The sequence below is a fragment of the Hylaeus anthracinus genome, unplaced genomic scaffold, assembly GCF_026225885.1.
Source record: "Hylaeus anthracinus isolate JK02 unplaced genomic scaffold, UHH_iyHylAnth1.0_haploid 5, whole genome shotgun sequence".
NCBI classification, from domain to species: domain Eukaryota; kingdom Metazoa; phylum Arthropoda; class Insecta; order Hymenoptera; family Colletidae; genus Hylaeus; species Hylaeus anthracinus.
The window spans coordinates 7,837,530-7,863,832 of NW_026535322.1; the positions used below are offsets into that span (position 1 = coordinate 7,837,530).

Below are 26,303 nucleotides of genomic sequence, written 5' to 3' on the forward strand. Positions count from 1 at the left end.
GTTCTATCGGCTTTTCTGTACAGCCTAAATGCATGTGAATAATTACAAATGTATTTATTTTATTTATAACAATATTTACCATACAGCCAGTGCTAAAAATTCCTTCTAACGTTTCTTTAGGTACTTTTTCTAATTCTTACAGAATCCAATAGTGGTAGCGTCTGCATACAATCAATGCGTTCGTAAGGAAATCCCAAGATTTGATTCATTATGGTTTAATTGTAAGTCTATTAATACAGCCAAGATAGTTTCTGAATGATTGACGTAGTCGTACGTGGATCGTTGAAGTGGACACCGGCGCGATCAAGAATAACCAAAACCCATTACCATTTCACTTTCTACGGGGCTGCGTTACGCTGCATGCAAATGCAAGTCCGCCCGGCGGACTTGCTTACGTTTCCCCCAGCGATTTACGTCCGCGGTGGCTCGTTGGTAGTCGCTCATGGTATATCGGCTTATTATATGAGCGACGTACATCATCGCCTGACTTTCCGATCGAGTTTGCTGGTTAATAGCAGGAAACAGTGACCTTCTATGTAGACAGTGGCGTCTCGTATCGTTGGCCAGTAAACGTGACCGATTTTGTCGACGGACACCGATAGTCCATGGCCTTTCGTCGATCGTTTTGTCACACGGGTAGCTCATCGTCGAACAATTACGCGACAGAAGTAGAAATAAAAATAATAACAGAAGTCAGAAACTCTGCATGGTCTGGCATGTCGGTCATTTATACATCACAGGAGTTTTTTCTTTTTTTTTTTTTTTGTTATTTTAAATAAATTCTAGTTATCGTTCAACTCGTGCGTTTGTAAAATCGCAAAGTATGGATCTTATCGATCTTCCACGGGTAATGTTCAGGTACGAACGAATACAAGTGAATAGTATAGTAGATGCAATTCAGTGTATTTAACTGCAAATGTTTATAAAATGATTTAAATTTTATATATAGATCTTTGCTCTTTTAAGTGAAACGTCTAATTTACAGTAACTTTATTTATATTTTGTAGAGACGGGTTCTCATCTTCGCGTTTTATAGAGCGATCTTTGCTCGCCTCTGTTTAAAATGATCAAAAGCAAACTTTTTTTTTCCTCCGAATCAGTGTATTAGTTTAAACCACTTGTATTGTTTATTCGTTGAATTTTATTCGTTTTTATTGGCACCTGCGATAGGTGAACTCACCGAAAATAACTGTGCGTGAAATCACGATGGTTTGTCAGTGACGTTCGCTTCTGACGAAAACTTTTCCGTCTCTTTACGAGCAATGAGCGGCTCGTATGCGATAGCAGATGCCTGTCTCGTAGTGGTTCAAGCGAACAATGTATCTCTTAAACTTAATGCCTCGGAGTAATGCAGTTTGTTCAGGAAGTTTGATATTCTAGTTACTGGAAAGGAGTCCGAAGTGAAATGGGATGAGGTAAGCGTGTCACTTTTAATTTTCCTTAATGAAACGGTAGAGTTCGTCTCTAGTTTTGCTTAGAGTTTTGCGTGCACGAATATTTCGTAGATAGAAAAATTCGTTGTGACAACGTTCGATAGACATTTAATTAATTCCGCGCGTCAGTAGAATTGAAAACGTGCACCATTGGCGTTTGCTGTACGTGCACGCGTCATTTTTCGTGGATGACGTATAGAAGGAGTCGAGGCTGTTAGTAATAAAAAGCAATTTTATTTCTAGGTTCCTCTTGTTCCTAAAATTCTTGTGTTCATCCCTAATATTGAATATTAATGTATAATAATAATTACAAGTGATGTAATGGATGTTCAGTAATGTTTATATGCGTACTTATTATTCATAATACTATCGGTATAAAGAATTCTTTTTCCCTTGTCTTAAATATTAATATACAATAATAATAATTCAGATTCTATAGTGATAGAAACGGAGTCGCATGATTATTTGAACTTCTCATATAATCAGCCATGTTTCTCGTACTAACAGTGTAATTTTAATTGCATTTATATATTTATTTTGCAGTTTATATATTTACATATTTGCATGTACAACAAAAAGCAAACGGAGTCGCACGAACGTCTCATATAATTTACATGTTTCTCCTACTAACAGTGTAATTTTAATTGCAAATGAAATTTCGATCATCCACCGATAATAAGCGTCGAAGGAACGGGAAAAGGACGTCGATTAACGTTGAAACCCGTGAAGGGAATGGGTTCGATCAGGGCTGTTTTAACTCGCGTGTACGTCGCGCATCCAGGAGATTCGTGTCCGCGCACGGTTTCCTTCGGGATTGATCCCGAGTATGCGCTCCAGCTGGCTGTTTGTATGTTCACACACAGGAAACTAGCTCGGTTAACGTGAAAGTGGTTCTGTTGTGTGGAGCTGGATTCGTTCCAACACCTGCTGCATCCCCTGAACTTCTTGTCGCGTCGACGTCACGTGGATCAGCCGACGGTTCGTATGACTGAATATCGCGTGATGAATCGCGTCCAGAGATCGATCAGAGTCGTCCACGCTGACAAATGGATTTTTCCGTGTCACTATATGTACACAAGCTTCGGGAAATGTGTTTCGAAAGCCCGACCGTCGGTAATCCTGTACACACGTGCTCCAGGTTCCCTGCGGGATAAAGGAGGAGGGAGATTTACCTTCCTCTTTAGAAGGCAAACCAGTCCTTTTTAGTTTCGCATCCGCGGCTATGGAAATTTTTTTATGTAATCGTTGGATCGGTACTACGGGAGACAAATGTAACAAGGGTGGTTACATTTGTTAGGGTTTGAATTATTTATTCATGGGGAAGACAATTCGACGTAGTATTTAGTATGCAAAGTAATTAGCATTTATAGTAATCATTCATGGTAATTAGTATGCAAAGGGAGGGGAACTTTTGTAGCGGTGGTAAATAATACCAATATAATAGATACAAGTATAATACTGTAGGTTCTTAATTATTATCTGTTCGAGGATAGAGGGTTGCTTTTATAGAGTAGAAGAATTATTCTTCTTTAAGCTACGTATGAAGAAACATTAAAGAAAATTTTCGGACGATTAGTATGATGGATGTTATAGTATAATAAGTGTAGATGATTTTATTAGATACATTTATTAAGTATAGAATTTGAATGATTAATTTAGTTGATGATTAGAGGGAAACGGAAGAATTCTTCTGTTTGGGCTACGTCTAAAGAAATGTCAGGAGGAATTTTTGGTATTAGTAGTATGGTGTATATTATTTTATAAACGTATCACCGAATATCTGAATTATTAATTATTCCGAGACAAGGGATGAATAATAGAATTATTGGGACAGATAAGGTCTTTTTGAGACAATTTTGAAAAAAAATATCACAAGGCATTGTTTGCACTGATAGTATGGTGAATATTATCACTATAAACATTGATTATTAATCTTGTAATAAGTAACCATAATTGTTATTCTATAACCGCATAAATAATCGCGATGCACGCGATAATGTTTTCCTCCCTGTTGTTGTAGTTCTGTCGCAGTCGATGCGAGCTACATAGTTTTTCAATCGCCCTTTTGAAACCACTCGGTAAATTATAGACGTTACAGAAAGTAGAACGTTTCCTGTTACGTCCACATGGCGCACGCTCGTCCAGAAACGGCAGTCGTCCTCCCCCATTGGACTTAATATCAATTTAGAGCACAATACAGTGAGTATTTCGATGTCGTCTAATTTGCTTGAACGTGCATTAAGTATACCAGGACAATTATAACCGTATCCAGTAATGACGAGGACGCACGAGCTGGTCAGATGGCTGCAACACGTGCCCTTAAGGGTCTTATTAGCAATAGGATATGCTAAATTGCAGGCTTCGAGAAAATTAAGAGAGAAAACTGGGACAATAAGGAGAAATTCAGTATATTTAATATTAAGAATTGCAATTTTCTTTTTTAGAAATTTCAGACACTTATGAAATGAAATTACCGTAGACCTTGCGAGCACAATATTATGTATTTATGTAGGTAATCGGTAAAATGATTATTTAAAATAATGTTACACTTTCCTTTTTTAATTGTTACATAATTTTAAAATTATAATTGATACTTTTAAATTGTTATAATGAAAATTTTAATATCAGTCTAAATAGCGATACTTGGTTCTGTTATTTGTGTTTGTGCTCTTATATACATTGTTATACAACAAATACTATTATAACAACTCTCAACCGTCGATTGTATCATTATCTTACCAATGTACATAAAATCTGAAAAAGAAAAGTTTAATATTTTTCACCTTGTTAATTTACAAATTAATGATATATAAAACATGCGAACAATTGACGGAGATCAATTGCTCACTCTTTTTTCACAACGTAGGGCACAAATACTACAGATCTAGTAATTTGTGACTCGGGGCAGGGTATTGTATGGCGGAGACAGATGCTACTAGATTGTTCGGAACGCATTTATAGAAACTTCCATATGACAAAAGTTTCCTTCCTACATTGTGTCTTTTAATACATGAAAATATCCTGTACATCATTCCTTTCGGAAAAATTCTATTCCAAATATACGTGTATTAAATAATTACTTTAACCTTTGCTTATATACGTTTGAGAATTATCCGGAAGCAGCGTGAAGTTGAAACAAAAGATCTTACTCTTTAATACTGTCAGAAGTTTTTGGTCTCCTTTTCTCGATTTTGGCATAACGTCGGAAGAAAAGTTTCCTCGAACGCAACGTGAATTTTTTATCGCGAGACGCAGAGGATCGTTTTCCTCATTATTCTCGGTGCGTCAGAGTTCACTTCAAGAAGAAGCGCGTTTCTAAAAAATATCAGGCTACTACAACTCTTCGTTCTCTTTCCGATTCTGGAATTATGTTCTCCCTCCTCCACCTGGCCCGTTAAACTTCAAACGCAACGCAGAACTTTTGTTGGAAAGTTTCAATAGCCGACGACATTCTTATTCTTTATGTCAGAGTTTTCCAGAAGCGACGCGACCCTTCTAAAAATCGCTAACAAATGATTTCTCCCGTACCACCTTGAAAATAATTGCACGAAAATGTGAAACAGTCTCGAAGGTATAAAAGTAACTGACAGTAAGAATAAAATTAACATTATAAAATTCCTCTTTATAATAATAGTTCTTTTCTATTGTTTCTCTTGAAATTTTTGCCCTCAGGGGCTATAGCTATGATTGATTGTAGCTACGGCACGGGTTTAGCAATCCCGAGGTACCCGAGCTATAAGGGGGGCAGTGGGCCCCAATAGATTAATCTCTATTGCGTATATTATGAAAACAAGTATCTAAATGGAAAGTAATGCAAAGCTAGAATTAAGTGAATGCGTAGGATTAATATACAATCATTCATTTATAGAAAGTTATTACAAGAAAATTAGAACGTGCAACAATACTGTTTCTGCAAAAATGGTATATGTATTTCTTCGTAACGAAAGATTTAGGATTTAAATATATTGTTATCTAAATTATTATGGTTCTAAAGACACCCTTAGAAAAATATTGAAAGTTATAAATTCGAATAGGAAGAAATGTTCATATAGTGAAGAATCGAAACTAGAAATAGAATAATTACCGAGGACAATTTTTTATTCGAATAAAATATCGTTTTATGCGTCCAAGTAATGAAGAACGTTGTACACCGCTACAGAAGAGGGTTAATATACATATATAATTAATCTACAGAAAGCTATTATAAAAGAATTGGTAACGTTCGACAAATCTTTACTGTTTTTCTAAGAACAGTACACGCGTTCTTTAGAAATTATTCTAATTTCAAAAGAACTATTACAAAATTAATAAATGTTACAAATATAAGTAGCAAGGAAAATTCGTTGAGTTAAAAATGAAAATTAGAAAATAGAATAGTCATTAGGGTTGTCACCTTTTATTCGAATCAAATGCTATTTTATTCCTCCAAGTAACAAGAAACGTGTACCACTACAAGGGAGCCTCGATATACAATCCCTCCAGAACAAATTCTTACTAGAAAATCGTAGCGTTCAACAATTTTTTTTCTTTTAGTCAGCGCGAGTTGGTTCGAGAAGCAACGCGATATTTCCGAAAAATCACTGACATCTGCGACTTCTGACGTCTGCTGTAAATGGCTCTCAGGCAGGCTAGGAAAGAAGGAAGGGAGGGATGGATGAGGGCAGGGCACGGGGGATGAGCAGGATAAGACGGAAAAAGAGGGAGATCCTGGCCGTCCGGCTATTCCGTACACGGCACTGTCCCGCAGGACACGTGATTCGACGGTTTCGCGAAATGTGTAACGCGGTGCTCTAACAGCGGCCCCCCTTCGTGGCTGTACGTTCGACTCGAGGCGTCACCGAGATTTTCATCGCGGTACCCGAGAAATTCGTTTGCGTGCGCGCGAGCGCAACTGGTGCGTCTAATCCGACCGCCAGCTTCCGTAACGAGTGACGCAAGTGAAGTGACATTGCCGTTATTGTTGGACGATTCGTTCTGGAAGTCCTTGACTGGTAATTATTCATCGTTACTTATCCGACGGGGTACCCAAATTCGTTTTGTTCCAAACGCGAGTCTCCTGTCGTTTTGCATCGGGGCACAGCGCTTCGATTACAGGTGCTAGACAAACGAAACTATTTTTCCCATCTACTTTTAGTCCGATTAAATTTGGTTCAGTAGAGCATTTTTCAAAATTTTTCGAGTACCGTGCCCCATTTTAACATGGTAGTAAATTAAGGAGGAAAGCTCGTCCATAATTAGAAATTATTCATCGTTACTTATCAGACGGGGTTCCCAAATTCGTTTTGTTCCAAACGCGAATTCCCAATTTCGTTTAGTTTCGAAACATGATGTTTTTACTGTAGAGTAGGGGAGACCCACCGTTAGAAAGAGAAAGAAACCGTGGTACCCTATCTATGTCCGTCTTTTTCTTAATGCGAATGCAAAGATGTATGAAATTATTGAACGTATAAAGGATAACCATTTATCACTAACATAAAAATTACATAAAAATGTCCTGGTAGATAGGAACAGGTTGGGTACCGTGGTTTTCTGTAATACATATCCCATAAAAAACTTCGAAATCTGTAATACATATATCTACGAGTACAGTGGTCCTATTACAGGTGTTAGGGGAACGAAACTATTTTTATTCGAATTATATTTGCTTTGGTAGAGTGTTTTTCCAAATTTTTCGAGTCGTGCCCCACGTGCTCCATCTTAGAATAATAGTAAAAGAGAGGAAGGGATCTTGGATGCGTGGAAATCACAGCTTTATTCAACAATGTATTTTTTTAACGTAAAACAGACACATTAGTCGTAATTCAAGTTATACGAATTCGCACCCCTACAAATAAAACCTAATCACTCGCTACAGAAGAAGGTTGATGTACAATAATTCATTCGTAAAAAGTTATTACAAGAAAATTGTAACGTGCAACGAATACTGTTTTTGTACCGTTATTCGACAATACTTTTTTTTTTCAAAACGATTGACTCAGTGGAATAACGAAAAGATAACTTTTTTTTTAGATTTTTTAAATAAAATAACGATTTCGGAGCCATCGAGGTATTTTAATTCGTGTCACGTATAAAAATGTTCATTCGTAACAATAGGTTGTATCAAAACAAGACAGTATTCGACGGGCATGTGCACGCAAATGTATTCGACCGGATTTTTCTATACATATATCAATAGGATGCTTATTGGCATCAAATAGAGACTTCGGTATACACACGTTTATACTAGGAATGGAAAACTTTTTTTTTAACACTAGGTTGAATAATTAGAAAAGTATCACTTTTTCTATTTATATGACATATGATTCTATATGATTTCATATAACGTATATGATTGCATATCATTTCATGTAATTTTAAATTTTATTTATTTTGAAACGACTCAGAGAAAAATCAATCGTTGAAATTTTTATTAAATACAATTTTATTCAAGAAATATCGACCACCTAATGGTATACATTTTTCGATTCAATATTTCTTTTCATATATTTTACTATAACGACTACAGATGTTCACTTTTAAATTTATATCTCTGTAATTCGAGTCAGTGCCCCCAAATATCAGTCGAGGCAGCTCATTTCCCTACGAATACTCCCTTAAATTTCCTAATTGGAGCATTGGGGTTGATCTTCGCAAAGAAGCAAAGAACTCACAATTTATTCGTCAACTACTGTATACAGAAACGACAGGCTGTCTTCTATTTTCTAAACTTCTTTGATACAGAATTTGCAATCTCAATTTCAATTTATCATCAATGTAACCCTAACATCCAGCACTACTATGATTATTTATATCAGTACGATTTCACGTTTAATAATAATTCAGAAGTTTGTTTAAGAACATCTTGTTCAAGACAAAATTAATTTGTTTCTTAAATCTCCCCTGTCGTTTCACTTACAGCGAATTATTTACTTCAGATAACTTCGTCTTTTGTTCTAAGCAATTTTTGTAAAAATATTTGTTTAATAGCTTCACTCCCTCGTAAGATTTAATCGTTCCGTTTTAAATGAAACACCCTGTATAAATAGATCCTTTTTTGACTAGATTTGAATTGCTCATATCATTCGAATACTTTTGTACACTTACCGATCGTCTTCAACGTAGCCTAAACGTACAATTTTAATTTCTTTTTATGAAAAGGAACTTATTTCATTTTTTAAGATTTTTTTAACAGAATTTGAGTTTCAATTAAACAATGACTCTAAGTTTAAACAATGATTAGTTGAGGTTATTGCGAGAATCATTTCGATGTCGTTGATACGTGGCCGACATGTGTCATTGGGATACATTTCTGATGCGATCTTGAAAGAAACAAGTATTCAAGACACGCCTTAACATTATTGTATGTGATGCAAAAATGTAAATAAAAAGCGAACGAAATATTATGGCAGAGCATTCGGTAAGTAACAGGAGTATCGTGGGATTGCAGCCCTGTTGTTGAAAGCTTTGAAAAATATTGAAGTAGCGAATGCAAAATTGAAAGGAAACAATAGGGATATACCTAATCATATACATATACTATAAGGCAATTTTTCTAATAAGTCATTAAATGAGTAATAATTATTGATTAAATTATGTAAAAGTTTATTAAACTTAAATAAAAGTAGAACATTTGAAAGACGTGTTTAAATTTACTTTAAAATAATTTAATCGATAATAATAGTTAATCTAAATATTTTTCTAATTCTCCTAAAAGAAAAATACTTCCGATGAAAAGAAGCTCATCATCAGAACTCATTGTATATGTACATGAGTATTTTTCTTAAAATAGGGAAACTGATCCCATTAATTTGTATTAGTTAGTAAAATTATATTGACTACGAAGAGGAATAAATACACACACACACACACACACACACATATAGATTATACATATATACGTACATAAATTATTAGAGAAATTATTTTATAGCATGCAAAAATTCCAGGTCGAATTTCGAAGTTATAATTATGTATATTACATAGGCACGAAACTCATTATTGCCTAAAGAGAAAGAAAAAGAAAAGAATAATTTTTTTTTTTTAATGCTAGCTCATATACATAGGCAATATTTCTGAAGAAGCCAACTGCGACGCTGACGAAACGTCGTGGTATCTAATCCAAAGAACACGTCTTAACTCTTTGCACTCGAGGCTTTTCTTTCTGGTATCTATTAGCAACTCGAAATACTTTCTTAGCATTCTGTTGTCACGAATGCTAAGCTTAATCAGGTCACCTTTACCCTCGCCGACAATTATTTTATCGACACTTGGATTTTCAAAGAAATGAAACCTAAAGAAACGTTATTGTTGGTGGTTTCAATGCATCAAACCTAGCGATGACCGACAGTCAGCTCTCGAGTGCAAAAGGTTAACACCCGGAAGAATCAGTATCAACCACGAAGAGAGCAGGGCCGCGATAGCTTCGGATATCTCGATCGAGTAGAGGTTTCGCTCATCGAACTGGATGGCCCACGGTAGTGCTCCTTAGGGCAAAATCATTAATAGGGGAGGGGGGGAGTATTTATTTCAGGATATTTTTCTAGTGACTCCACGGTCGTCCGCCTAGCCGATCGTATAAATAGAAGTTGCAGATGCGTTCGCGAGATACGCGCGGTTCCGAATTCACCGATCGTTAGACATTTTACCCGCGAAAGACGGAGACCGAGCGCAGGATCGTCGATTGTTCCGTTGCGACAAAATGCTGTAACTTGTTGCGGGAACGTATAACGAAACGTGAGTGGCGAACTGTTTTACATTTTATTCTTTCCATGGTTGCTCGAGCGGTTTCATGTTTCGGTGCTGGTGATACCGTAGATAGGGAATCTTGGGGGGGTAAATATGGGTAGTGTGAGGGGTGGTAACGTAGGCAACGTGGTTGATATTGTTCAAATGCTTTCAATGTTGTGACACAGATCCTTCTTGTGCCTGTCGTAACTGTTAACAACACTGCGACAGCGGATGAACGCTATTTTCTTGCTGCCGCCTTGTCGTTGGGACGCTTCAGGTATGAAAACTGGTACATTCACTGTTCTAATACTAAGATAGAGTTATGCGTTAGATTGGCGAAACAGTTCGTTCCGATTTTAACGCTGAAATAAACAGCGATTACTTTTAGAAATGTATTTACTCTTTAACATGTATCAATTATACCTATATAACCCATATTTTTGGAGGAATTATCACGCTATCGTAAGATCTTGAAAATTAAAATGGACGTTCGATCCAAAAAGGTCGAGAGACGCTGATCTTATCACTGACACACGCGAGGTGCAAGGCTTCCGATTGGTAGAATGCACCTCGCTGATCTGATTCTACTAATCGGAGGCCATTTCTACCGAGTGTATCCCTCAGAAGCGGAGGTGTTCGAAATATGAGGTCACTTCTTACGCGACAAAATTATTTCGACAATTTAGACGGTTAATAAAATTAATTTGTGGAACACAGTTTTGTGATTATTGAAAAAATGCTTCGAGAGTACGTGCGCGTAGATAAAAGTCTGGTATTCTACAATTGTCTTCATAATAATATTACTTGTTAATGATAATAATATTCATGATAATAATAATTTTAAAATAAAACTATGAATAATATTAAACTTTAAAAAATATTAATTTTTTTCTTAAATCTTCAACACTTGGCTTACAACAAAATTATTTACTTCCTATAGTATCTTCGTTTGTGCTAAATATCTTCTGAAAAATCATTTTTTTTGGTGGCTTCATTAAATATTTAACCACATTGCTTTAACTGAAACATCCTGTTTGGCGAAATGGGTGAAACGGGCCGAAATTAACCGCTTTTAAAGAAATCGATATTAAAAAAGAAAAATTCTGTGTAATACTGGGTACACTCGTCCAGTTTAAAAAAAGTACTAATTTTACTCAATCACGATCGCTAGAGTTAGGGAAATGTATTTCACCGTGCGACTAGGATTAAAAAAATATTCGCGTGATGAATACGAAAATATTATAAATTATCAAAATATTATCTCTCGACGTATTCGGCGAAGTTAATTGCGCGAAATGAAACCAGTTAACGCTTTCTGGTACTATTCAACCCCTATAGTGACGTGTTCCATATGCTTTAGGCCTCCGTACAACGATAACTCATCATTTGTACTAATATCAGCCAATTATCTCGAATACGAACAATCAATGGTAGTCGATTACTTTTTGATACATCTATTAAGATTACTTTGGGTAAAACAGGCATTATAATCTAAAATGAGAAATTTTTAATTATCCCCTTTCAATCATAAAATTCCATAAACTAATAAACTCTAGAATTAATCGAAACAACAGAAAATCTACACAATTCGATTATTTGATCTGCATATTTGTTATAATATTACTACTAAACTTAAATTACCATTGATTCTTACAAAATTATTTTGAATCTGCTATCGAATAAATATTTAAATAAATGTTTGTCTAGCTGTTCCAAATCGTACGTTCAATTCGAACGTCATTAAAAAACGTTACCTCGTTAATTATTATGTCAGCGATACAACAATAAAAAGTCAGTTGCAGAAGTATGTTGCCAAATAGAAACCTCTCTCTAGGAGAAGACTCCTCTTGGTGTATTTATTGCAGAGTATTGCAAAACTTAATGCACTCGAATAAAGTAGGCCGTGTGTGAGATACGGCGAGTTGATTGAATAATTCTGTAGACTCGAGTAGCGAATTCGTCGAATTTTTGATGTTTTTCTTGACATCGTAATTCGTTATCCAGACAGTAATTGAAATTTCGAAATCGAAACTATGTCGAAACTGGTTCGGATCATTTTTGGAAAATTACCATGAATTTTCTTCGCTTCGCGATACGTCGTTTTCAATTAGTGTCGTTATAGATAAATTTCTCTTTTTCAGCTGTTCTCTATTATTAGTGTAGCATAATCACTAATTGCATTCAAATTGAAAGTACGATTTGGTGCAACTAGACAAATATTTATTTCAATAACTGACATATTTAGTCTTCTCTTTCGTTAAATACCCATTAGTAGATAACAAGATTTAACCACTACACATTTTCCACTCCTAACAGTCGTCGCTAATAATCACGTTTAAGATTGTCGTAGCTACGTTAAATCTATACAAAAAAAAAAAGAAAGAAAAAATGGCGAATGAAAAAATACAAACGAGCAGTATCAGAATTATTTAACGTTACGGGAAAGCCTTGTTTCAATTTTCCTTGGCATTTCGACAAACAAAAATTCTAGAAAATCGGTTACAGTCGTTCGAACCAAAACACCCCTCCAACGAACGGTTGGAAAATCGAGCCGACCGAGCCCCAGGACTCTCGTTTTTCATCCGTGGGCGAATCTAGCCGCGTATATCGCATCGGCGAAGGTGCACACGTGAGCGAAATTGTGAACGGTCTAATAATAACTCGCGCACTTACTTATATGGACGCTTGATTTTAATTCAGGCAAAAACGTCGGGCAAGACCTCGTCCTTTTGGTGCGCGGGGTCAGTGATCATCATAATCAAAAAACGCGACGAGCATCTGAAAGCGGTCAAAATCGTCCGCGGAGTGGCCGCGCGAGGCTCGGGGGAAAGATCGTTCTGCACGAAACTCCTTGATCTTGAGTTATTTTCGTCGGTTATGGTAAAGACGCGTCGTGCCGCGTCGCCGGCGAGACAGTACATACGATCTGGAATAAATCGCAACTACCGTCGCGTGTCGTTTTCAGGTACAAATAGCGAACAGAAGCGTTTCGACAAAAGATTCGTGCCAGACGGTCCTTTATGGGAAGCCGGGGGTGGATCGGTTAATCGTGCGCCGAGCATGAGGGGATGAGTCCTCTCGTGGAATTATGGGGGGTGGTAGAAGTATTTGAGTAGTTACAATGCAATGCATATTTATATGAATTATTTGGGAGGCAGGGTCCAAGTGTTTGAAAAAACGTATAGGTACTTAGTGTTTCGTTCTATAGGAGAAGTAGAGGTGAATTGGCCAAGTGTGGGTTAAGTAGGGGTGAGTCTTCTTGAGGTACTTTTTAAATAGTAGACGAATTTAAGTAACCAACTACGATACTATTTTATGTAAACTGATTATTGGGATAAGAACATAGAGTTATTTGAAATATTCGTAATAGACGGTTTGTCCTCTGTGAGAGAAATAGGGGTGGATTGACTAACTGTGTGCGAAGTAGGGGTAAGTCTTCTCGTGGAATTATTTGGGTAGTAGAAATAATTGAGTGAAACTACAGTAGAATTTTGCGTGAACTAATTGGGAGATGAGAACGAAGCATTTTTAAAGATTCGTGCCAAGTGCTTCGTCCTCTGTAAGAGGTAGGGGTGGATTGACTAATTGTTCGCCAAGTAGGAATGAATCTTCTTAGGGTATTATTTAGATTGGCTAAGAATTTGAGTAGTCGACTACTAGTAGAAGTAATTTATGAACTACTTAGGCGATAAGATTGAAATTTGTTTAAATATTCGTACCAAGCTACTTCGTACTTAACAATGAACTGAATGATAAATTTAATATTGAAATTCAATAATATTGGGTTGTCCAGAAAGTCCATGCCGATTTTTGACAGGTGGTGCAGGTCTGAATATGTCGAAATGGCTGAAAACAAATAACATATATATGTACATCCCTTAAAAGGTGGAAAGGTTGTGGAGCAAAATGGTACCTATGTAATTCAATAAATATATGTGTATTACAATTCAAATGTGCCTTTGAAGTTTTCTTAAAAATTGCCACGAACTTTCTGGACAACCTAATAAAATACGCGTAATAATAAACTTCATACTAAAATTCAATAATTAAACACACCCAATAATAAACTTAATACTTTAATTTATCAATAAAGTGCCTGTCACGTTACATATAAACTATAATTACTACAAACTACTATTAGTCTGATTTTTCTCTCCTTCCTTGAGAGACTATTTAGTAGAATACAGGACAACCAAATCCTATCCGATCATGTATATCTATGAAACCAACTAATAAAATTAACTAGACGTATGATAGATCAACCGTGGGGAATCGACAGTTCGACCTACAAGACCACCAAACCTCGCTAAATTATTATTCATCGGGGTCATATTACAGAAATAATTCATGTCGATTTTAGTAAACTCTATCGTGCAGCCCTTCAGCCGATTAAAGACTCATTAGCTGGCCTTGTTCACATTAGTCCAACTCCCTCTTCGATTCACTTAGCACTGATTTATAAATAATGTATTAGCGTACAAATTTATCCGAAGGATCTCCAATAAGTCTTTAGAATTTTACTTTTTATTAACAAAGTACCTCGGTCCAGATAATTGTATAATTGTAATCATGTACATTTTTATTTAAAATTTAAAAAAAAAAAGTCGTATATTTACGGTACCATATGTATTTTTTTAAAAGACAAAATTCTAAAGACTCTTGCCGAAAAACTTTGATATAAACCGTGTACGTTAACGACACCATACATGTTCGATACAAAATAATAGTTATATAAATACGAGTTGATTATGATAAATGATTTTAACAATGACTATGAATTTAAATAGAAATTTAAAAAGATTTTTAATTTCTCTTCATAAAACTTTTCTCACACGTCTATTTATTATATCTTCAATTTGTTATCGTAAAGATTTCATAAATGAAACATAAGTTCTTTGTAATTTTCTGATCGCTGCATCAATCGATATTTCATTGATTCTAGGAGAGACAACAACTATAGAGTTCTTACTCATCTTCTTAATATTTAATGCGTATTTTATAATTATATATCATAATTATTAATTTTATTACGTTGTAATAAAAGTCTTTTTCAAAAGATTTAAAATTCTCCGCTTCGAGTGATCTCCGTTCCGAATATCCGTCGCTTCTTGCACAAGATGCATCGAGTATTTCAAGAAGATTAACCTGACAGATTTGAAATTTAAAACATTTCGAAAATAAATCAAACGCTCTGCGCTCATATCTGACAAGCGTTTCATCCTAATTCCATGCTGAATCATTATACACATACAGACTGGTAAAATGTCACAAAACTTTATATAATCAATTTTTGTGGATTTCATTCACGTAAGAATTTTCGTTCTGTAATAAGAAATAGTCGGATGGAGATACTAAATTATTTACTTTTTAAAAAATAATATATGTCGACAGATGATTTTTTACATTTCCATATCGTCTCCCTTCGCAGCAATTAAACAAATAGTTTGAGTAGCTTGTTTTACTGTACAAAATATTCAAATGTTATATAATAATATTCATTTCCATTTCTATTATAAGTAATAGATAAAATCAAGCAATATTGATATTCTTTGTGATAATGAGATATTATAAAGAATAATTGTGGAGGATATTAAAAATCTTGCTTGGAACAAAACAAACTAAATCTACTTCTGAAGTGTGTTTCTCTTTTGTGGCAGGAAGCGAGAGAAAATTATCAAAGATGTACGGCCTAATATTAGAGAACTTGTCCGAGTACATACGTCAGGTCTACGGAGAAGATAGATGGGAAGAGATTCGACGGCAGGCATCCGTGGATCAACCCAGTTTCAGTGTTCATCAGGTTTATCCTGAGAATCTTATACCGAGATTAGCAAAGAAAGCTATTCAGGTGAGCATCGCCTCTAATCAAGATTTATTCTTTTCGTATAAAACATCTTCTTCGAGAGTACCACAATTAAACACTCTTCATTTCTTACTTTATTCTCGGATTTTCCAATAAAAATGTATCAATGTTAATACATAATTTATAAAAATGAATTTTTCTGTAAACTAATTATATACTAGATACTTTGTTGTCCCTGCTAATCTAAATCCAATCTCACTTTACATTTTACACTTTACACTTTACACTTTCTATATCTAAAGATCTTATTACAAGTTCGCAGCCATTAGCTCGGTATTATTCGTGACGAACAATACTTGGCCATGAATAATACCGATTACCAGGTCTCACCACGTGGAGGTTGCTGCGACTGGAGACCCAGAGATAGAAGGAATCAAACTTCCTTCTATCTCCCCTTACATAGAGTATACATACGTAGATGCATACCCTACGTAGAGTAGACGAGCTTAATACTAAGTACGTAACTATGAAAATCAAAGGAAAAGAAAATTCCCTTCGATTTCCAAAGTCTATGTCTGACTCTACCAAACAATTATTCGAACTAAGAGGGTGAAGTTAAATTGAGATCGCGACATCTCGTCTCGTGCGCATCACTAATTGCGAGTAACATTCATCTGTGAACATCACAGAATCATTTACCTCGTCGATTCTTCAAAATTTCAACTTAAATATGTATATTATTAATGAAACTTCCACGAATGAAATTGATCACAACTAACTTACCATCGAAATAATTATACAAAATGCATCACGTGTATAAAACGAGCGACTAAATATTGAGTTTTATTTGGATTCACGGTGGTGTTCATGACATTAATTTCGTTTCATTGTATAATTTTCTTGAAAGTTCTCGATTTTCTTAAAAATCCTGAAAATTGTATAACAAATTTTTATACGTATCAATACGAGTTTCACTTGTAAATATTAACTATCCGACTAATAATATCCTAAATACTCAAAGTTAGTTGACCACTCGAACTGTGATTTATGATATATTTGTTAGAAATGAGCAATTACAAAATCACAGAAATTACACGAAACTATAGCCAGTTATATATTTCATTGAGACTTTCAACTAGTGTCTGTATTTTGTACCGATAAACATATTTGTTTGTGATACGCCTGTCCCTATTCAATTGAATACATATCTTCGCTCATATCGCAGGTACTTGGCATAACGGAGAAAGAATTTTTCGATCAGATGGGTGTACACTTCGTAGGATTCGTTGGCCAGTACGGTTACGATCGTGTGCTTTCAGTACTTGGACGTCACGTAAGAGATTTCCTTAATGGATTGGACAATTTACACGAATATCTCAAGTTTTCCTACCCGAGGATGAGAGCACCTTCCTTTATTTGCGAGAATGAAACGCGGCAAGGTAAACAATCATCGAAAAACATTCGTGATAATGTTCGTTGCATACGTTGCATTTCTATACCTAAACTTATAAAATATTAATATATATTTTATACATTAATATTTTATAATTTCTTATTATACTTTATAATATAATCTAAATGCATAAAATATGGTATGTATTATTATATAAAATATAAATGTATATGAAATATTAATATATTCATGAATTTCTTACGAATAAAGAAACAAATATAAGAATTTATAAAATAATATATATAGTACATTTTATGAATTTAGATTATATTATATTGTCATTGACGTTCATTTACAAAATATATTCAAATTGTAAACAGAAATATGTAAATGTAAAATAATGTATAACATTGTATGCTTAAAAATTGTATCGCGTTGGTTAAAGGAGATTTATTCTCATAAGTAATGGATGGACACAACTGATTTGAATACACTTTCATTTTCTTCTATTGCAGGCCTGACCCTCCATTACAGGAGCAAACGACGTGGTTTCGTTTATTACACGATGGGCCAGATAAGAGAGGTGGCTCGTCATTTTTATCACAAGGAATTACAGATCGAGCTGGTGCGCGAGGAGGTCCTTTTCGACACCGTGCACGTCACTTTTCAGCTCACCTTTGATAACAGAGCTTTCACGCAAGCCTCGCTGGCGATGACCCGCGAGGAGAAGCATCTGCCCATTGGTGCATCGGTCCTGTTCGAAATATTCCCTTTTTGCATCGTTTTTGGGTAGGTAGATTAGTTGATCAAGATGGACGAAATTTTTGTTCACGATGGAAAATAAATATAACACATACATATAACAGAAAATGTAGTAGATAAAAATCAGAATATCAAAATTTCGAGTAACGAACAAAGGATAGGGAACCGTTTACACAGTATTCGTTAACACGTCGGCTGCCAGGCTAATAATCGTGAAAATTTCTATGCAGCTAAATTTGCGTTTCTATGCAATTAGAAATGACATAATTTAACATCTATGGAAGTACTTGTTTTTACGATCCCTTTAGAATTTACTAATTCTATCAAAATTCATTTTTTTTTTCAACATCTCACTTTCAGAATTAATGTATTTATTCCTCGGTGTAAATCCTTGTCAACCATACGTGGGCGACGTGGCGATCAACGTGTTAAATAAAAATTCAATCTTTTCGTGGCGATTTCCTATCTCGACTCCAAATTTATTTTTGCCTAAACTTTCTAACTAGTCTTGCAAATCGATTTTACTAATGATAGAATTATTACGGTGATAGAAGTCCGATATGAAATCTCCCTAAACCTAGATTAATTCCGTAGTTATGATTAAATAAATTTCCTGACGCATGTCGCTATAACGGTACATTTTTTTGTAATGTCTTAATTTTTACGTGGGACGTGCTATTGGTTTTTTTCTAGGTCAGACATGATCGTAAGAAGTATCGGAAACTCGTTGATGGTAATATTACCCGATCTCGTCGGTAAAAAAATCACGCACTTTTTCGACCTCGTCAGACCGCTCATTGCATTCAAGTTTCACTCGGTAAGCCAACTCCTTCCAAATATCAACATTTTATTTTTTTTTTTAAGTATCAGTTTAGTTTAAATAATTCTTGATAATTTTAATTTTTTTCTTTTGCATTAAAACGGTTAAAACTCGAAGACTAATATTACGCTCAATTACAAAGAAGAATTGTGGAAAAGTGTTTCTGTATTTTATATTCCTTAAGTAATTTCGTTGCTCGAAATAACGTATGCGTTGCAGATTCTGAACAGAACGAACAACATCTTTGAACTGGTGACCGTAGAACCAATTCTCACGGAACGGCCATCCGACCGGCAGAGAAACGAGATCTTTTTGAGCGACGAGCTCGACTCCGTGGACGACAGAACTTTGAGATTGAAAGGTATTTTTTAAATTTACCTGTATTAAATTTGATTTTTCATGAATCCGTACAGAATCCGTACAGAGATCGATACAAATATACTTATCCTACGATAGATTTTACTAATAACTTGTTAATATTCCTCAGGTCAGATGATCTACATGGATAACTGGAAGATGATGATGTATCTCGGTACCCCCGTCATGCCAGATTTGAATGCTTTGATCGCGACAGGCCTCTACATAAACGATCTCTCTATGCATGATTTCAGCAGGTACGGTATAGTTCGTTATATTCTTTAATTGCCCTGAATTCTTTCAATTTATTTCCAGCAAATTACTCTTTACCGTAGTATTACTTTATCGTTAGTGTAGTTGACAATTATTAGGTATAGAAGTTCTCTGAAGAAATTCTCTGCCTCCACATATAATTATTCATAACACCAATTTAGATAGAAATATTTACCCATCATTCAGTTACAAAAGTTTGTTGCTGGTTAATGCAGCAGCCTGTCAATCTATCGAACAGAAATAGAACATCTTGAAGAAGAAAAGAAGATGCTATCGAATGAGAATATTCCCAATCTTTTGTCTCTAACGCAGACGTTCAGACAGTTTTGTATAATCTACATAAGGGAACGGTTGCATGTTACAGGGATCTGATGCTAGCTGGTACCCAGCAATCGGTGGAATTGAAACTAGCCCTGGACCAGGAGCAGCTGAAGAGCAAAAAGCTGGAGGAGTCGATGAGAAAGCTGGATGAAGAAATGAAACGCACGGACGAGCTACTTTATCAGATGATACCAAAACAAGTAGCGGATCGTCTGAGAAATGGAGAGAGTCCCATTGACACCTGCGAGGTAAGCATTATTCAAATATTTTAACGCATTCACGACTGGTTTGATACTTTACGTTTACTAATACCAAGTACTGACAAAGATAATACAATTCTGAAAGCTGGACATTCGATATTTTTAAGCAATCAGACTAGCATAGCCCCCTAAAATGATCATTAATGATAAGGAACGATTACGAATGATTTGACTGTAATTAATTGGTATGTTTTACTTCCCATCGTGGACTGTTTCAGATGTTTGACAGCGTTTCGATTTTATTCTCGGACGTAGTCACGTTCACCGAAATCTGCAGCAGGATCACACCGATGGAAGTGGTGTCCATGCTAAATGCTATGTATTCCCTTTTCGACACGTTAACTGAAAGGAACCGGGTGTATAAGGTATTCTTAGGTAGTAAGAGTTAGCATTTATTTGTCCTCACACCCATACACTTGCTTTCTTTAGAAAACAGCGCAAAAAGGGTATAGCCGTATAAGGGAGAAAAATGCGCCTTTAAACCAAAGTCAACTTGAGATAAATCGTTCAATCAAAAATTTGTCATTTAATAATAATAATAATACAGAAAAAACCTTGACCCATACTATTTCTTTCAATTTGCTATCCAATGATCCATCTCAACTTGAATTTAAATTAGAGGCACGTTTGTCCTCCTCACGTTTTCCTTACAAGAATCATGTTCTTTTAGAATTATTTTTTTAACACGATTCAATTAATCTCAATACACGAGTATTCTCCTCAGTTTGCTCTCGATGTTCGCAAATGTAATTGGAGGAATGGATGGTTCTTTGTCTAGCGAACAACTCAATTCCCAAAGCGGTGTATTATTTTGAGATTCTAATATACCTAATACTACAATATAGTCCTAAGAATGAAGTTATTCAGGAGACTAACAAACTATGTATCTATTCCTTCGAATACATTTCAATTATTCTGTTTACGTAGGATATGAAACGTTCCGATTTCTTTTATATACAAATTCCTGAATGCTATTTTCTTCCTTTAGGTGGAAACAATCGGCGATGCTTACATGGTAGTGTCCGGAGCACCAGTGAAAGAAAACGATCACGCGGATCGCGTTTGTGACATGGCACTCGACATGGTCGAAGCGATCACGGACCTTAAAGATCGTTCTACAGGTAGGACTGCAGGAAAATGTTCTAAACGTGAGTGTAATTATAGTACATTGACGGCTAACTTTTTAGTTACGAAAGCTTCTCTCCGTGTTATCCGAGATGATAGTTGTCTTACAGTTTTTAAATAAATTCCATATATTTTCATTTTAACAAAGCGATGCGATGTTAAAAAGACCGAGATCAAATTCAGCACCATTTCCAAATTTGAAACAGTAGAACAGTTGCAACGATTGAAATTTTGTAATTTACAACTCTGCTATTCAATTATTTTACTCGTTGGAGTTCAGGGCAAAAGTCCGCTAATTTTTGGCCACCTTACCTCGGTAATAGGATCTCCATGAAATTTCTGAAAAAATTGCAAGACAAACTAATTCATTCATCCAGAGTATGTAACCGAATCGTTCTTGCGAGCGATTTGAATACAATTTTCTGTCTTCGCTTTCAGGTCTCCATCTTCAGATACGAGTTGGTATTCACAGCGGTGCTGTGGTGGCTGGCATTGTTGGCTTAAAAATGCCGCGATATTGTCTGTTTGGTGATTCAGTGAACACGGCATCGCGTATGGAGGCGACCAGTCAGGCGATGCAAATTCACATATCGCAGTCCACGCGGGAACTATTGTCGCCTTCGTACAAAGTGAAAGAACGAGGGGAGATAGAGGTGAAGGGCAAAGGTACGGAAGATCGTGATTGTTCGTCCGACAAATCGTTTGACGCGCATAAATTAAGGCTTTAATCATCTTCTGTCAGAAGTAGTTTATAGTCCTGCAATGTGTAAACTGACATATTTATATTTTAGGGACGATGAAAACCTATTGGCTGGAGAAAAGGGAGCACAGGTCATCATCGACAAAGGGGATTACTATTCAAGAACCGCCTCAGTGGCACACAAGAAACATCGAGAAGCGAGTTTCAGCGGGTACCTCCTCCGGCTTCACAGCGTCGACCATGTTCGACAGTCAACATTGTTTAGACACGTCGTCTAGACGAGGTTCCAAGATGGTTTCTCCAACCCTCCCCGACTCGTCATTTCTTCCAGAAGAAAGGAGGATCTATTCGCCCATCACATTTCAGGATGTTGCTCGGAGATCAGTCGCTAATTCACCGACGAAGAACACCGACACGAGGGGTAGGTCAATAATTATTTATCAAAATGTCGCTTGTTAATAATACAGACTTGTTAAAAATAATTGTACCAGGCGTCTAAAATGAAAGAGCGTTCTTCTTTTTAATATAACGATCATGCTTTATTTATCAAAATTAATACGCAGCTACAGATTTACTACATCTGTTCCTTTATTGAATTTCAACCTCAAATTGGAATTGTATGTGCAATTTAATATTGTAGTTTAATGTTTAAATATATTTCGACAGTACGAACAATCCCTTTAACCGTAGCTTATAACGATGGCTGAGATGAGAATTTATCATATTTATTAAATATATCCCAAACGGTTGGGAATAGAAACAAATGTTACAAGCGAAAGTTAAATGGTTTCGGATGGTGCATAACATGCAAATAATTTTATTCGCTTTTGTGCATCGGTGCATCAGAAAAATGAAGCTGCACTTCTTTTTTTTTTTTTAAAGGGAAACCTATATTTTTGACGACACAGATCATACAACATATATTATTATAATGTAACTATATAAGTATTATGTGCGTAGTGGTATATTTTATAATCTCCAGTTGATCCACCCATACGGTAAATTTTGCAGACTGCAGATCGAACTCTATGGGAGCGGTGATCACCAGGAACATGGACATGTATAATTCCCTTCTGAACGACACGGAGGAACATTTTAGACAGCACAGGGATAGTTTGTCCTCGCGTGCCGAGAATCCATCGGCTGGGATGCACACGAAGCTGGAGATAAACGTGAAGGCTAGCTCGAGCTCGGCATCCACGGAATCGCGCGACGACAGAGCATCTTTGGCCGACTTGGACGTCCCCAAACGCGAGAAGGATGTATTCTGTAAGAAAGGCAAGGGACACAGCGCGGGATTTCATAGCGATAACAGCAACGCGCAGTCGCTTACGCAACAGGACCAATGCTGCCCCGGCTTCACCATGTCGAAGAGTGGTAAAATGCGTCATCAAAACAACGGTTGCAGCATCGTCTAATAAATAAATTCGTCATGTTTTTAACGATTGATTTTGCCTTCTCGACGCGTCGAGCACCATGACGGATGCTCCCGTCGATCACGGCCGAGCTCGTATTCACCGCGATAAATATGATCTCCAGTTCTCAGTTGGTCGACGATCGATGACGAGAATTCGTTACAATCTGAATTATTGGACGGTAGAACCTGCGTTTATTAATAGTTGCCGCTATACTTTGAACATAGTGCTAGCATTGTACTCCGCCGGATACGTCAATTGGGAACAAAAAAAACTAAAGCGTCTAGCGTCGGGACAAAAAATCGTGACCGTTTTGCTGCAGAGTCGAATAAGGATGCGCTGGTCACGTGTCTTTGAAAAAAGACGGCGCACCCACCAATAGACGACACTTTTTTTTAGATCTCGTAATACTAGACGCCACGATCGCGGCGCTAGCGTCTTGTCCTGGCATAATTTCCAGGCTTTTTCTTCTTAGAGGAGCATATTATTCTTTTTCGACCAAATACTGAAATCCACTTGTATTTTATATTCGTTCGAGTGGTCGAACGCTAATTATTTGAACAAAATGTTGCCCATCTCTGTAATATCCCATTTATATTTTAAATAAATTTTGCCCATCCCTGTACCGAACGAAGATGATATTCTGCAATTCGCGAAAATTGCATTCGGAAGTGTCTTAAATGTAATATATAGAATACAGTTATCACGCATGTTAACCTTAATTCATATATCGAAATAAATATAAATTGGGTTGTCCGGAGAACGCCTAGAGTGCAGTTCCTCCGACTTCTCTGCGAGTTAAATTTTAGTTTCGCGAAGACGATACGTAATGTAGATAATTTCAATATGTACTTAACAGTTAAACTGGCGCGATACTGTAACCGCACCGGAAACAGAGGCATTATCGGTAAATATTTATAAAGAAACTACGCGATGAACTGTTATAAAGTTTTAAGAAACAAAATCCGGTCCGGATTTTAAGAAACAGTATCCTTTATTTATTTAAAGAAAATAACGAGGTCGTTTATTCTAATATAAAACTCTAACATTAAAAACCTTTTCTAAAGTCGCTTAATTATTAACAATAATTTTATTACAATTTTTAAGTACAGTTATTGTATCAGAGAACTATTTTAATCGACCAATTAGTTTGATCTTCCTCCCTCTAATTACAAAGATATAGTTGTATGTGTAGTAGGCATGCGTTGACTTTGATACGATACATGATTACAATAACTAAAAACAAAAAATCCAATTTAAAGTGGTTCTTTCCCCACTGGGTTAGTTAAAACAAAACTTAAATACAGAAAGTATTAATAACGATATATTTTCTATAATGAATTACTTAAATTATTATTAGATTATGATATTTAATAAAAAGAATCTCGAGTGCGTGTGTAAGAGAGGGAAAGGAATATGTACGACAAGGATAGAGTGAGCTCAGGGAAAGATAGAGAAAGGTATATAAAAGACAAAGATACAGCGAGCGTGAGGGAAAGAGAGAGAAAGGTGTATATATATATAAGACAAGGATACGGTGAGGGAAAGAGAGAGAAGGGAACGTGTGCGACAAGGATAGCGATTGCGGTGGCGCCATCTACTAACAGAACGCTCAAGCTTGTCGAGAAATAGTTCCATCATTTCGCCGCTAGATGGTGCCAACCTTTTGCCATACGTTTACATGTAAATTAATTCATTAATTTATGTTATTAAACAATGAATGTTAACGAGAATGCTCATGAAGCATTACAAAATTTACCTGTAATAAGAATTTTCGGTTTTATTACGTTTTTGAGAATTTAAGTAGCTGGCGCCATCTAGCGGCGAAACGGTGGAACTATTTCATGACAAGCTTGAGCGTTCTGTTAGTAGATGGCGCCACCACAATCGCTATCCTTGTCGCACATGTTCCTTTCTCTCTCTTTTCCTGCACTAACTCTATCCTTGTCTTTGATGTACCTTTCTCTCTCTTTTCCTGCACTCACTCTATCCTTGTCTTTGATGTACCTTTCTCTCTCTTTCCCTGACCTCACTCTATCCTTGTCTTACATATTCCTTTCCCTCTCTTACACACGCACTCGAGCTTCGGGTGTTTGGCCGCGAGATGGCGAGTCGGTCGTCGGTCACGAATGATAGCTATATGTCATACGTGGATTCCAAGCATATATATTATCAATTTAAAAACAAAATCGATAGCTATCCTTATCGTACATGTTTCTTTTTCTCTCGCACTCACTCCGTACCCCTACTTGAACTTCTCATGATTACTAACTTGAGGAACGCTCTTGGAAAACGTTCATAATTATTTAATAACAATCAATGTCGTATGGAAAATCATTCTTGAATGTTGTCATTGATCTAAACCTTATATCAACAGCGCTAAAGCGTTAAAATTGTTTGCAAAAAGTTAGAAAACAATTCATATACTGAAATTTAGTCTTTAACTTAATCGTAAGTGAGAAATGGGAAAAGATATGTTAGTATGGAAAGCAATTAAACAAAAATATATAATTTAAACTTCTATTCATTTCCTAGCACATTTCCCTTTAATTTCCCTCCTTTCTCTGGTACCCCTCCTCTTTGATAAAGTGATCCAGATACAAGAGGTAAGTTTCGAGTTAAAATTAAAACTTATTCCACCTATTCGAATATCATGATCGCCTGATACGAAAGGTAAGTTTCGCGAATAAAAAATATGAAACCTCTTCGCTCATCACGTTTACCTGATACAAGAGGTAAGTATCAATATTCAATTAAAAGTTATGCCACTTCTTCGAGTATCATATTCTCCTGATACGAAAATGTAAAATTCGGGCCAGAATTTGGTACGTACCATACATACCTCGTGCCACCTCTTCGCACATCATGTGCTCCTGATACCAAAATGTAAAATCGGCCAGAATTCCCATACGTACCGAAAATGTGCCCCTTGAAT

General features: G+C 36.0%; 1 protein-coding gene across 3 annotated transcripts; it reads left to right on the top strand.

The window, feature by feature from the left end:
* Positions 1-11: 11 nt before the first annotated feature.
* Positions 12-23,529, top strand: LOC128896059 (soluble guanylate cyclase 88E). Of its 3 annotated transcripts, XM_054159203.1 has the most exons (15): positions 12-1,415; positions 9,956-10,145; positions 10,325-10,416; positions 15,797-15,987; positions 17,168-17,381; positions 17,851-18,124; positions 18,791-18,914; positions 19,137-19,278; positions 19,405-19,531; positions 19,912-20,116; positions 20,347-20,493; positions 21,117-21,249; positions 21,692-21,919; positions 22,045-22,374; positions 22,965-23,529. In XM_054159203.1, exons 3-15 carry the CDS (start codon positions 10,371-10,373, stop codon positions 23,369-23,371), a joined length of 2,568 nt encoding a protein of 855 aa, XP_054015178.1. In that variant the 5' UTR covers positions 12-1,415; positions 9,956-10,145; positions 10,325-10,370; the 3' UTR covers positions 23,372-23,529. The 3 variants fall into 3 exon arrangements, with proteins under 3 accessions (XP_054015178.1, XP_054015179.1, XP_054015180.1); XM_054159204.1 differs by lacking the exons at positions 9,956-10,145; positions 10,325-10,416 and having other exon boundaries at positions 21,117-21,276; XM_054159205.1 differs by lacking the exons at positions 12-1,415; positions 9,956-10,145; positions 10,325-10,416 and adding an exon at positions 1,434-2,411 and having other exon boundaries at positions 21,117-21,276.
* Positions 23,530-26,303: the final 2,774 nt, after the last annotated feature.